Source organism: Gopherus evgoodei, chromosome 2 (genome assembly GCF_007399415.2).
Source record: "Gopherus evgoodei ecotype Sinaloan lineage chromosome 2, rGopEvg1_v1.p, whole genome shotgun sequence".
NCBI classification, from domain to species: Eukaryota; Metazoa; Chordata; order Testudines; family Testudinidae; genus Gopherus; species Gopherus evgoodei.
This window is the reverse complement of record NC_044323.1, coordinates 50,238,944-50,253,649: the sequence shown is the minus strand read 5'-3', so window position 1 is coordinate 50,253,649 and position 14,706 is coordinate 50,238,944. Positions and strand designations below refer to the sequence as shown.

General features: G+C 44.2%; 1 protein-coding gene across 3 annotated transcripts in view; it reads right to left on the bottom strand.

Moving 5' to 3' along the window:
- The window catches only part of GLCCI1 (glucocorticoid induced 1), a 106,306-nt gene that overhangs the window by 1,767 nt on the left and 89,833 nt on the right, over positions 1–14,706 (bottom strand). For 2 of the 3 annotated variants that reach the window (XM_030550651.1, XM_030550652.1), the window contains exon 7: positions 136–256. The exons of the other annotated variant lie outside the window; for it this stretch is intronic. In XM_030550651.1, coding sequence (XP_030406511.1) covers positions 136–256 — 121 coding nt within the window. The remainder of the gene's footprint in view (positions 1–135; positions 257–14,706) is intronic. 3 annotated transcript variants of the gene reach the window in all.

The window sequence follows — 14,706 nt, the reverse complement described above, 5'->3', positions numbered from 1 at the left end:
GTTCAAACTCTCTAAGAACAGTTTGCTCCTGCAAAACTCATCAGCTGGAGTAGTTTATTCATCTGCAATTGAAAAGGTTCAGTAAAAAGGTTTACTGCTTTGCAGATACCAGCTGATATAAAAGGCATTACTTACGACATTTCCTCAAAGACCTTCACTCGCTCACATCCCTCTGGGGGCTCTCGTTTGAACATGTAGCTGTTGTTTGGTTTGGGAGATGAGGCATACTTGGGCAACGGTGAGCTACTCCCACTGTCTGAAAATTTAAAGCAGTTATATTACACTAGTGATTGAGTGTGCTTTTCATTAAATTTGATTTCCAAACAAGATGCCTTTTTCACAATTTAGCTTCAAATGCCAGTTCGCCTCTACCACAATGCTTCCTTTATTGCAGACTATTTCTAACACCCTTGTATAGCACATTTCTTCTGAATAAAAGCTTCAGTGCAGCAGTAATCTACCATAAAAGCACATAATAGAAGGATATTTTTATCCAGAACACTGCAGATTGAATAAAGCAGAGCTGTAATCCTGGAAACAAATAAGTTCTTTATTATGTATTTCAAAAAAATGTAAATGAACAGGATAATATATATAGCGCATGCAAAAGAATTACAAGTGGTTATGATAATGTGGAGTTCTGTATGCCTTCTCATTGCATAAACATGGTAATTGAAAATGAATGTATACAGCATATACTTTATTAAAAGCCTATAGTCCTTAGCAGAAACGTTGCCCTCAATAGCCTCCTACTGGTAGCATGGGAGGCAGAGCTAACATTCCTCATCCTGGTTCATCATGAAAATGGAACATCATAGTTAGAGAGACAATGTCAACTTGAAATCTAGTTGGTTACAAAAAAGGAGTTAAGGATGGGATTCAAAAAAGTGATTAGGAGACTCACCTGGGAGGTGAGAGATTCAAGATCAAGTCCCTGCTACAGATCAGGCAGAATGGAAGTTTCTGATGTCTTAGCTGAGGGCCTAACCACGGGACTAAAGGCTATAAGGCGGGGGCCCACCACAAATATTTTTGAAGACAAAACAGTAACCTGGCTTTGGCACTTAACTCGAGGAGAGGGTTCATGGCTGTGACTCCCAAGCGGAAGAAGATGCTTTCCTCTGGCTCAGAGATAGGCACCTAACTCCCTGGGAGGGGCAGGGCTTAGGCCAGACCCCTTCTCCTCAGCAGTTCCCACTGGCTAGTTTAGGCAGCTCCCCACTCAGCACACTGGCTTTTGCAAATCTCTTTTTATGGTATCTTGCTCTCCCCACACATTGTACAGAGAGCCTGGGCACTTACCTCAGGGTTTTGAATTTCTATAGGCTGAAGGGCACCTAACTCCTGCTTCCAAATCCCACCCTAAGAGTAATTTCCGTTTCTGTACCTGTTTGAGTTCCCCAGACAATTTCTGTGGGTTCACATACGCATTTTCCTATTTGTGAATGTTTTATTTTCCCCTGTTGTATGAAAGACGAGCAGAAACAACAAGGGAAAATCTACTAACTGAGGCCACAAACTTGCACTGTGATACACTAGCACAGACTCCCCACAGCCCAGGCAGAGACTCAGTGAATTCATTTTAAGTCCACTTTGAGAACCCACAAAAGAGTCTGCAAAAGTTCTGATATAATCATTGCTCATAAATATAAGATACTGAATTTTAATGTTACGTGTTTTGATAGCTCACTATTTCATTTTTAACGGACGCTACCAACTTAGCCACACTTCCCTTTAACAGTACTGCAACTGATTTGAGGAAAATTTGTTTCCAGTTTCACTGTTTCTCCCTCAGTTGGAATGGACCTTTTAGTTATAGGATATTAGGTGTTACCTGTAACAAGATAGGTAAAAAGCTTGCAAACAGTAGTATGATTTGTCAAGTTGACAGTGTCAAGATCCTTCTAGAATCTTTCCAATACTTGGCGGCAGCATGGCTGACCCCATAGAAAAAGGTTATATGTTGAACCCAGAACAGGAAGAGCAGACTGAAATGTGGGTGATGGAATGTAATCCTGTGTTCATTCCTCCTCTTCTAGCATTTAAAATTGGAGATCCAGGTTTCCACCTAAAATCTGTTTGGAAATGAGACTGTATTACTGTTCATTGCACCAATCAATGAAAAACTGTAGATGTAAACCTAAGAGAAATAACAGCTGAATTGAGAATTTAGTCAATTTTAAGAAGATCTACAATCCTGTTTAAACAGCTCATCAATTGATAAAGTTTTTAGCATGTTTGGATTTGTTTGTTGAAACTATTATAGGACAAAGTAAGTAAATAAATTGGTAGAAGTGTATTAATATCTAAGGGTAGATATGAAGTAGGGGGATGATTAACAAGTTAACACAAGTGAATGTGTGTGTGTGTGTGTGTGGGTGGGTGTATGTGTGTTACTTACAGAATAACAAGCCTTTCATTTTGGACAGAATGTGATTTTGATGTCTGAAGAATACATATGCTTATGAAGTGAATCACATAGTATGTGCTTTGTGCTTCATTTCATAAAACCTTAAAAAAAGTTTATTTTCAGGGCTGTGGAAACAAAATCACAAGCCTGTAATTATATCAGTATTTAAAGCAGGAAGGACAGTCTTTACAGTTTCTTAAACTGGTATTCAGTAGTGCCAGAATCTCATATGGTAAAGTTTTTAGTGAAGTAGATACCTCCAGTAATAAAGTTCAGAAACATCAACTGTAATTCTAATATTAAAAAATAAGTAATGTGTATTTTAATAATCCTGCAAATATTTCTTCCCAAACACCATCCCTTTGGGAGGCAGGGATGCCTGGCTTCTTTCAAAGAAGTCATTATTTTATCTTCATTCAACAGCTAGTGGGGTCTGCTCTACAAGCATATATGTCAACAAAACAAGCATACTGTACCTCCGTATCGAATCTTAATCAGGTCAAGGTTTCAGATTCCTAATGTCACTTCTTAGCTACTCTGAACAGCTGCTCTGCCTCTGTACCGTTAAGCACGTGTAACACGGATAACTTTTTGAAATTTCTAAAAAAAATTTTAAATACCACTAAATAGCTTGCATGGTGACTGAAAGTTTCAAATCGTATTTCCTCTCCATTTTTCACAGGACTGTTAGTTGTCAACACTGATTTTGCTGCTGCAAAATATGGTTCAGATGTATCTTTGTATCTTTCCCGTTTTGAGTAACATATGCTTAGTTTATTGGCACAAATTTTAATATTGTCAGTGCTACAAAGCCAACAATGCCACAGAAGAGCAAGCTCAATTCTGCTCTCCTTGTAACAGTATCAACAACATTGTCAGTTACATTTCCAGTACCAGAAGACTTACTGCTGATAAAGTTACATGAGGAATGGTGAACACTGCTTAATTTTTTCATGTATTGGGCTGAATCTGCAGTGTTGGCAGTTAAAAGCCTACAATTTTAGTAAATGAACGAATCGCATTTCATTAAGGAAGCAGTGATAGAAAATTAATAGAAAATAGTAAGATGTAACACCTAAGTTCAATTTTTTCACTATTACTACAATGAAGACTGCGCCTTGGTAAAAGTTTTGTCTGGCAGGAGTTCCATGTTACACAACTGGAAACTTAAAATTTAGACATTTTGAATGCTGTTTTATGCTTATGATTTAGAAAATGTTTACAATTTAACCAACTATTAAACAATATGATTATTTTCACTAATAATCACACACACATTAAATATGTATTAAATATGTAACAAAATGTTTTTAATCTCTAGATATGTTTCAACAATGACAATACCGTCCTGTGACAGTACTTACACAAAAGGGACAGATGTAAGAGGTAACCTGCAAAGTTTAACTACTAATTTTGAGTGGCAGATGGACAACTAAAAAACAAAAAAAAGGAAAAGAGAAACTCTGCTAATGACCCTCAGGATTACTCTTTGTTTTGATAAGTTCAAAACAAATGGTATTCTTTATTTATACAGAAAAGTGCCTTTCTGCTTGTATTCTCTCCATGCACTTTATAAAACCTTTACAAAGCATGAGCCAGATCCTGCAGTCCTCATTTTGCCAAATATCCCACTAAAAGATAATTAAATGGGAGTTTTGGCAAAGACAGGATTGCAGGATACAGCTCCATATATACAGGAATTCCTTGAACAGCCATCACTGAAGTGCAGCTAATACTGGGATGAAATATACAAATTAAGTAATAGTGTACAGAACACTAAAAAAAATTTAGCCCAGGAGGTTTATCAGAATACTATATAAACTTGAAACTTTGGGTGCAGAATATAGAATCCAGGTAGACAGAATATAGTTACTCAAACTGGAATTTAGCCAGGACATTAAGTCTTTGTGAAAATGCAATGGGACTTTCAGTAAGCACACACGAGTTCATTTTTATATTTCACTGAAAAGATGGCACCTCTATCCGCTTGTTGCTTGGGGCACCCAGTTTACAGCACTATTCTGCAGCCTCTAAGTAGTACTTAAAAGCGAATACTTATCACTAAATCATTTAAGAAAAGGTTATACGTTGTAAAGGAATTTTTCCCTATATAAAATATATTTTAAAGCAGGCTAGTTATACATTAGGATTGTCTAATTTACCTCTCCTGCCTCAAGTATAAAATTATCCTGTCCTACTTTCTTCCCCACGTACTCATTATCTTTTCTTTTCCTCTGTTCATGAGACTAGAATTACCTCAATATTACTCTTATCCGAAACACAAATGTTGCTAAAACAAATTCTAGAGAAACTGCAGTACATCAAATATTTAGCAACTTAAGAGTTACTATACTAGATTGCTAGGCAAGGGACCACTATGGAGGTAATCTGCATTTAAAAAAAATATTTTAACCGACTCTTTGGTTAACTCCCTGATCAGATACCAGATTCTACATTACAGTTTGAACAGGATAGGTTTAGAGAGCTCAAATATTGCTCCAGAAGACAGGGTCTCAAAAGTCAATCCTATGTGCACTAGAGTCAAACCCATGTCACAGATCTGCATCCCAATAGTGCAAACTTTGTAGAGCTGGTAGCCTTAATGCACTGAAGATGCCTCTTACCATACTATAGGCTGACCAATTTTTAAAACAGTGGCCATTAAATTTTCTCCTCACATGCTCTGACCGATGCTGTTCAGAATCATTCTCCCATTGCAGAAACTGTTATGGTTCCCCTCACCAGAGCTGACTTTCATTTTCTATTGAAAAATTCATTAGATTAAAGTAGCTCCTTATAGAAATGTAATCTAAACAGCTAATCTGGTTCAAAGAGCAGCAAATGAGGGCCTGTGGCCAAAGCACAGCATTACACAAGAAAGAAAAGATGCTTTAGAAATGTAAAGCAGTGCTGTGTCTGGACAGCGGGCTGGTACCCCTTAATACTCAGGTGGCTTGATTAACTATTAACTTTCATTTTCTATTCAGAAAAACATTCAGGAGCAGCTTAATGCTGTTAATTATAATTTTTCAGTAGTAAATCAAAATGAGATTTTTAACTAGAAGGGAAAACGAGGCCAAAATCGCGTAAGAAACAGAATACATCATCTGGGATTTAAAATACCTACATTTTGTTAGCATGTACTAGTAAAGCTTTTCAAGCCTTAAAATGTCTGACTGCAAAGAAAGCCATACGGTATGTTGTTCATCTGATAGTTGAATTTTAATATCGCATAAGAACTCTTGAATCTGAAATTGTCAAAGTCACTGCATCCATTTTTCTAGCGCCAACTATTAATGCTGTTCATTAGCAATGCATAGAGTTACTAAACTATGTTTACAGAAACTGGTTATAAATTTACTAAAAATAACCATGACCTTGGTTGTGCTGTGACTGAACTTTTTTGGTGGTGCTGGAGGTAATGGGTATTTCATAATACTAATATATACTCATAATATTTTAATAATAAAATAATAATAATAATAAAGCTATTTTGTCATATCTGTGTGCCTGGTACATTACTGACTGTACAACTTTACAAACTAGCATGTTTGTCGCCGATGCTATATGCATAAACATTAAGGCTGACAATCACTAAAAACCTACTATTACAGACAGTCCTAAGATCCATGTACAGAGCAAATGCCACTGATCCTTTTGAAGCTCAGTAGCAAAACTAAGTCCAAATAACTGTCAGCTTCTTCAAAAAACAGAAGACCTGCCACGTGATAAGCAATTCAAATTTAAATTAAAATACTTCAGTTCTAGTCTTCATTTTCTAACCAGGAGATATCCAAGACTTATAACTTTAAAAAAAATATCTTAAAAGCCCACATTCTTAAAAATATTGTATTATATACTTCCACACAAATAAAAGATTTTCCTTTAGAATGTGAATACTCATTTCATTTGTTGTCAAGTTTAGATTTGTGCATTCCTAACTATAAATTGAATCTCCCCCCCCCCCACACTTTTTAGTGTGTGTGTTTTGAGGAAATACATTTGAACAAACTTACCTGTGAGTTGACTAATTTTGGTGGCAGTCTATTTAGTGATTTGACCTGGACAAAGCAACACAGAACTTGCAGATAAACTGCCCGTTAGTGAAAAGGGTTATCTATTTTTGTCCTCCCGGTCTCTGCTGATTTTGGAGCCAGGCCAATTCCTGAATTATACCAAGACTTTTTATGCAGTCTGATCTTTTCTAGATGATAAACAGTTCTATAATTAATTCCTTTCTTCCTGAATTAAAGACAGACAGGTAACATTCTGCAGGATCAAGAACAGTCAGTACTCCCCATAAAAAGACAATCTTATTGTATCCAGATTACATAATACTAAAAGGTGTATTAATAAAAAAAATAAGCAGAGAATATACACAGGGAAGAGTGTAAAACCTTAACTGCACCATCCAGCATTGGACTGTACTTAGCACACTAGTGAATCAATTCCAAAATCTTAGTTACAAAAAGAAAATGAGTTTTTACTAAAGACATTCAGAAACCTTATACAAATTATCTCTGTGGAATCCATTGCCTGACCCTTTCACAGACGCACATTGTCCTCCCACCAAAATGGAGTCTGTCTCTTTAGCCCATTTAGACTTTGATTAGTCACCCAGAAGCCACTGAGCCATTCAATTGGCAAACATTATTACCCAAAATCCACATATCAGATTTGTGAAAATGTCCCAGGAGTGACACCCAAAGTTGCTCTTTGTGACAACTTTGGGTGTCTTGTGGGCTCTTGTGACACAGTTCTGATGCCAAAGCTATTAGGCTACTTGATGATTCTTCCAAACACATACATATCAGGGCAATTTAGACATTTTTAGTAAATTCTACAAACATTTATGCATGTATTTAACTGTAAACTTGTCAGTTATCTCAATAAAAATCAATGTTTACATATTAAATTTAGGCTTCTGCTGTATAGGAAACTGTTCTAAAACTGACATTTTCTTGAGTTAATAATTCTTACTTATATCTAACTGAAATAAATTTTGCTTTTTATTTTAAATCTATAGCAAGAAAAGACGGTTATTCACCTTTTTAACTGTTCTTTGAGATGTGTTGCTCATATCCATTCCAGTTAGGTGTGTGCACGCCCGTCGGAAGACTTTTTACCCTAGCAACACTCAGCGGGTCGGCTGGGAGCCCCCTGGAGTGGCGCCGCTATGACACCATATATATATATCCCAGCTGACCCGGCCACACCCTTCAGTGCCTTCTTGCCGGCTACTCCGACAGTGGGGAAGGAGGGTGGGTTTGGAATGGATATGAGCAACACATCTCGAAGAACAACAGTTACAAAGGTGAGTAACTGTCTTTTCTTCTTCGAGTGATTGCTCATATGCATTCCAGTTAGATGATTCCCAAGCCTTACCTAGGCAGAGGGGTCGAAGTGAGACGTGGCAGTGTGTAGAACTGCTGAGCCAAAGGCTGCCTCATCTCTAGACTGTTGGACCAGAGCATAGTGCGAAGCAAAGGCGTGGACTGATGACCAGGTCGCTGCGCGACATATCTCCTGGATAGGCACGTGGGCCAGGAAGGCGGCTGACGAAGCCTGAGCTCTGGTAGAATGTGCCGTGAGATGGCCCGAGGGGACATGAGCCAGGTCATAGTGCGTGCGTATGCATGCAGTTACCCAGAGGAGATCCTCTGGGAGGAAATGAGTAGACCTTTCATCCGTTCCGCTACTACCATGAACAGCTGGGGAGATTTCCGGAAGGGCTTTGTCTGCTCGATATAAAAAGCGAGTGCCCTACGGACATCTAAGGAGTGTAACAGTTGCTCCCGTCGAGAAGAGTGGGGCTTCGGAAAGAAGACTGGGAGGAAGATGTCCTGGTTGATATGGAAATCTGACACTACCTTAGGGAGGAACGCCGGATGAGGTCGCAACTGTACCTTGTCCTTGTGGAAGACAATGTACGGTGGGTCCATCGTAGAGTGCCCGGAGTTCGGAGACCCTGCTGGCCGATATAACAGCCACCAGGAAGACTGTCTTCCACGACAGGTATAGGAGTGAGCAAATCGCCAATGGATCAAAGGGCGGATGCATAAGTTTGCTTAGGACTAAGTTGAGGTCCCAGGTGGGGGCAGGGCGGCGTACTGGGGGGTAGAGGCGCTCCAGGCCCTTAAGAAATCTAGAAACTAAGGGGTGGGAAAACACGGAGTGGCCACTTTCTCCGGGATTGAATGTAGAGATAGCCACCAAGTGCACCCTCAGAGAAGATATCGCCAGGCCCTGTTGCGTAAGAGACCAGAGGTAGTCTAAAACAGCGGGGATCGAGACCTCAGAAGGAGTAACATTCTGCGTTGCACACCAGCAGGAGAAACATTTCCACTTGGCCAGGTACGTAGACTGAGTGGAAGGCTTTCTGCTGCTTAGGAGAACATGCTGTACCGGAGCGGAACAGCAGAACTCTGATCTGTTTAGCCATGCAGGAGTCATGCCGTGAGGTGAAGGGCCTGCAGGTCTGGGTGGCAAAGGCTGCCGTGGTCCTGTGTTATGAGGTCTGGGAGGAGAGGTAGGGTAATCGGGCTGTCCAGGGACAGGTTGAGCAGTGTTGTGTACTAATGTTGTCTGGGCCACGCAGGCGCGATCAGGATCAGATGCGCCCTGTCCCTGTGGAGTTTTATTAGGACCTTGTGAACCAGAGGGAACGGTGGAAAGGTGTAGAGCAGATGGTGCTCCCACGACAGAAGAAATGCATCCGTGATCGATCCCGGCGAAAGACCCTGGAAGGAGCAGAACGCTTGGCATGTCCTGTTCGTGCGAGAGGCGAACAGGTCTATGGGGGAAAGCCCCACCTCTGGAAGACCGAATGAATAACGTCCGGTCTTATCGACCATTCGTGACAGAGGAAGGATCTGCTCGGCTGACCCGCTAGAGTGTTCCGAACCCCTGGGAGAAAGGATGCTACCAGGCCTATCGAATGGGCTATACAGAAGTCCCAGAGTCGAATGGCCTCTTGACACAGGGGAGAAGAGCGAGTCCCTCCCTGTTTGTTGATATAATACATGGCCGTTGTGTTGTCTGTGAACACTGAGACACAATGGCCATGAAGGCGTTGCTGAAACATCTGGCATGCGAGGCAGACTGCTCTCAGCTCCCGGACGTTTATGTGGAGCGACAGCTCCTGTGATGTCCAAAGGCCCTGGGCGCGAAGGTGACTGAGGTGAGCCCCCCAACCAAGAGATGACGCATCTGTCGTTAGGGACAGCGAGGGCCGTGGTGGATGAAACGGTAGCCCTGCACACACCAGGGAGGGAGTCAGCCACCAGTCGAGGGAGCGTAAGGTGCTCAGAGGAACGGTCACCAGAGTGTCTATTGAGTCCCTGCCCGGATGGCATACCGAGTTGAGCCATGTTTGAAGGGGCCGGAGGCGGAGCCTGGCATATTTGGTCACATAAGTGCAGGCGGCCATGTGGCCTAGTAGGCCGAGGCACGTGTGCGCCGAGGTGACCGGGGAGTTCTGCAGACCTTGAATGATTGCCGTCATTCAAGCATGGCTGAGGTAGGTAGGCTCTGCCTCGAGTGGAGTCCAGGGTTGCCCCTATGAAGTCCAGCCTTTGTGTGGGAACCAGTGTGGACTTTTCGGCATTGAGGAGCAGCCCCAAACGAGAGAATAGGTCCGTGATTATGTTCACGTGCTGACTGACCTGAGTCTGGGAGGTTCCCTTGACGAGCCAGTCGTCCAGATACGGGAATACATGGATCTGCCGCTGGCGGAGGTGGGCAGCGACGATGGCAGTGCACTTCGTAAATACCCTCGGGGCTGTAGAGAGGCCGAAGGGGAGGACCGTGAATTGGAAGTACCGGTGACTGGCTACAAAGTGAAGATACCTCCTGTGTGGAGGGAAGATGGTTATATGGAAGTACGCGTCCTTCATATCAAGGGCGGCAGACCAGTTTCCAGGATCCAAGGACGGGATAATAGTCCCCAGGGAGACCATGCGGAACTTCAACTTGACCATAAACTTGTTGAGGCCTCGCAGTTCTAGGATGGGCTTGAGGCCTCCCTTGGACTTGAGGATTAGAAAGTAGCGGGAGTAAAACCCTTTTCCCCTCTCGTCTGGTGGTACCTCCTTAATCGCTCCTGCGGCGAGGAGAGACTGCACCTCTTGTAAGAGGACTTGCTCGTGAGAGGGGTCCCTGAAGAGGGACTACGTTGGGGGGTGGGAAGGTGGGGATGAAACAAATTGGAGACGGTATCCTTGTTTCACCGTCCGTAAGACCCAGATGTCTGAGGTCAGTTGGGAGGAAGTAGGAGAGGCGGTTGGAAAAGAGAAGAGAAAGATCCTGTCCTGAAACTGGTATGCCGTCCTCGTGTGTACCTTCAAAAAGGTAGACTTAGGAACTGGAGATGCTTTTGTGGGGTTGTTGATCTGACCCCCCTGAGGTCCGGACTGGCACCTATGGCCACCTCTCCCGTGCCTTCTGCTGAAGTCTTGTCTGTGCCGGGGCACAAAGTAAGGCCGGTGAGGTTGGGGCCAGAAGGGTCTGCATTGGGTCACAGGTGTATGCATGCCCAACGAGCGCATGATGACCCTGTTGTCCTTTAAACTCTGCAACTTGGGGTCCGTCTTTTCAGAGAACAGGCCCTTGCCATCAAAGGGTAAGTCTTGGATGGTGTATTGGAGCTCAGGTGGCAGGTTGGAGACTTGTAGCCATGAGATACGCCTCATGGTGACACCTGAGGCCAGAGTTCTGGCTGCCAAGTCGGCCGCATCGAGAGAAGCCTGGAGGGAGGTTCTAGCCACCTTCTTCCCTTCTTCAAGGAATGCGGCAAATTCCTGGCGAGAGTCCGGTGGTAGAAGATCTGTGAATCTACCCACCTCTGTCCAGGTGTTGTAGCTGTAACGGCTCAGGAGAGCCTACTGGTTGGCTACCCTGAGCTGCAAGGCACCTGCCGAATACACCTTGCGGCCCAGTAGGTCCATCCGCCTAGCCTCCTTTGATTTGGGGGCTGGCGCCTGTTGGCTGTGGCGTTCTCTCTCGTTGACCGACTGGACAACTAATGAGGAGGGAGGAAGTGAACATATAGATACTCGTACCCCCTAGAGGACACCATGTATTTTCTCTCAACTCCCTTTGCCGTAGGGGGAATGGAGGCTGGGGACTGGTGTCAGCAGGTGGCCTGGATGGTTTTGATGAAAGGCAAAGCCACCCTAGTGGAGGTATCTGCCGACAGGATGCTGACAACTGGGTCCTCGACCTCCGGGACTTCCTCTACGGGAAGACTGATGTTGAGCGCCACTCTCCTAAGTAGGTCCTGATGGGCTCTGAGGTCTATCAGCAGGCGCCCTGATGATGAGGTCCCTGCCACCACCTCGTCTGGGGAGGAAGAGGACGATAGACCAGGAATGAGGGGGCCCTGGATGGCCTCCTGCTCCTGGGTCGGTTCCTGCTCCAGCAGTACCAGGGAACCTGGTGGATGGGATATCAGCTCCTCTGTCCCAGCTGGAGGGGGACAGCTAATGGTGGCCTCTAGGGCTCGATGCTCTGAGGAGGTGGAGCGGGTCTGGAGCAATGGGGCATCCTGGGCCTGATGGTACGCCCAGAGTGTCCAAAAGGACCACTGGTGAAGTCCCGGGTCCTGAGACCAGACCTCCTGGAAGACTCCGGTAGGCACCTCCGTATCTCGCTCCTGGTCGTAGTAACTGTCCGTGTGGGAGGACACAGATGACTGCCTGGACAGCCATGGAGGAGCAGAGAAACCTTGGGCTGAAGTTCCGACGGACCTCGCTCCCTTCTTTAACAGGGACTGGTGCCGGTATGCATAGTGGTAACGGGATCGAGATCGGGACCTGCGACCAGACCGGTGCTGGGAGGTCAACCGAGATCTCGAGTCTCTGCGCTGTGAACGTCTCCGAGAGGTACGGTGCCTGGATAGATGCCGAGAGCTGAAGCGGTGCCATGAATAGTGTGGCGGAGAGCAGGAGTCTGACAGGTGCCGCGAGTCCGACCGGTGCCGTGTAGGGGAACAGTGCCGGGACTGCAAGCGGTGTTGAGAGCGGGAGCGTTGTCTCGACCTGGAGAGTCTACAGGACCACGATCTTGAGCGGTGCCGGTCCGCTGTGCCGATGGACGGTGGTCTAGGCAGGGTTGGCTTGCCCCAAGATTGGATTACCCGCACCGGCGGTGCCGGGGGTAGAGGCAGTGCCGAGTCCGTCAAGGCGATTAAGTCTCTCGCCGCCGAATACGCCTCAGGTGTGGATGGCATGGCGAGCTCTACCGCGGCACGCGCCGGGGAGCTATGAGGCGCTGGACTCGACGGCCCTTGCGGGACCAGAATCAACGGTGCCGATTTTGTTGGTGCCGCGGCAGGTATCAGAGTCTGGCGGTCCGAACTGGGTGCGCTCTCTGGGTGCGGCGTAGTTGGCGCCAAGGGAGCAGGCGTCTTGGCCTTCTTCGACCTTGGGGACAGGGATTGACGCAGAGTCGACTTCGGTGCCGCTGTCAGCCAGTGCCGAGAGTCCTTAGGCGTACCGGTGCGATCCGGTGTCGTAGGGGTGCCTCTGTTCACCGACTGACCGTCGCTCGGTGCCGAAGGTGGCAGTGTCAAGGCCGCCTCCATGAGGAGCTGTTTTAGTTTGATGTCCCGCTCCTTTTTAGTGCACGGCTTGAAAGCTTTGCAAATAGGGCATTTAGCTGTTAAGTGTGACTCCCCAAGGCACTTTAAACAGGAGTTGTGTGGGTCTCCTGTTGGCATCGGCCTGTGACAGGCTGAGCACGGTTTGAATGAGCTCCAGCACCGGGCATGGGGAAGGGGCTACTCCTCAAACCCCACTAAGTAATACTAACTAACTATACTATTAAAGTAAGAACTTATAACTGAGTTTATCTTTATCTATATCTATCTATCTATATAAGAACAATAACTATGTACACGATAACAACGAGAACTACGAGTAGCTAGGGAAGGTGGAGGTCAGCTAAGCCGTACTCCACTGTTCCAACGACCGACACGGGCGGTAAGAAGGAACTGAAGGGTGGCCGGGTCAGCTGGGATATATATACGGTGCCATAGCGGCGCCACTCCAGGGGGCACCCAGCCGACCCGCCAAGTGTTGCTAGGGTAAAAAGTCTTCCGACGGGCGTGCACGCGGCGCACACACACCTAACTGGAAGGCATATGAGCAATCACTCGAAGAAGAATAGACTGAAAAGGAGTAACACTACAATACTTTGGAAACTTTCCTAAACAATTCACAGCTATTGAAATAATGCATCAAGAACAGGCTACCTCTAAATTAAAATTCCTGATCAAACAATCAGTCAGTCTCTTTGGTCAGTCAAATAGGGGCATTTTACAATTTTCACTCAGGTTTACAGAAATATTTTAAGTTGACAGAACAATGGTACCACAGACGCAATAGATCTTCTGTTTAGTGAGCCAACTCATATTATGAGCAAAATTCCCATCTGTAGAAGTAGTAGTGATCAGGAAACAAAAGACAAACTACTAAAAGCATAACCCGGGGAACAAAAAACAATGAATGAAACTGGCCAGTCACAAAACAAAATTAGATATTTAACTGAAACTAAACAACTATTCTGTCACTCTGTAGGTACTGGAAATTAAGTTTATAAATGCTGGGATTCCCCATTCACACAAGACATTTTCTCTCCAGCATGTGTGCTGCTACTACTACGAAGGCTAATGATACTACAGTGTACAGTATTGCTACTTAAATCTTTGTGTACTACATAATTTATCTGTTAACTCTTTCAAATACTGGAACCCTACCAAGTTCCACTGCCATTTACAACCTCGACAGAGAAAAGTGAAAGATATTGACAGTGGTTTTAATGTAAAATTTAACTAGAAGTCATTCAGAAATTCTGTTTGGTTATGCAATGCAGCCAAATACAAATCGAGTTCTTCATCAGCGAGTTCCAACTACTTCAAGTGAGATGCAACAGTTTAGTTACAAATGTAATGTTAGAAAAATGCAAAATCATATTTTGAACAAGGTTCATAAACAGTCAGATTCACCATTTTGATCAGCAAGTAACCCTCTCAATAAGATGAATGCAGATTCTACATACTCCTTTATGAAACACTTTTTTGAACATATACATTGTGCTTTCTGCATTCTTCCTGCTATATCCTTCATATGTACTTATGACTCTGCTGTGCTCCTCTGACATATTTATGGAAGATGTTTGTGAAATTTCACAAACAAGAGGGGAAAAAACACATGTACACAAACAAAACCAATTTTAAGATGAATCCTCATCTGCAATCCCACTACAACAACCAAACAAAACATAACAAAAAATTGATG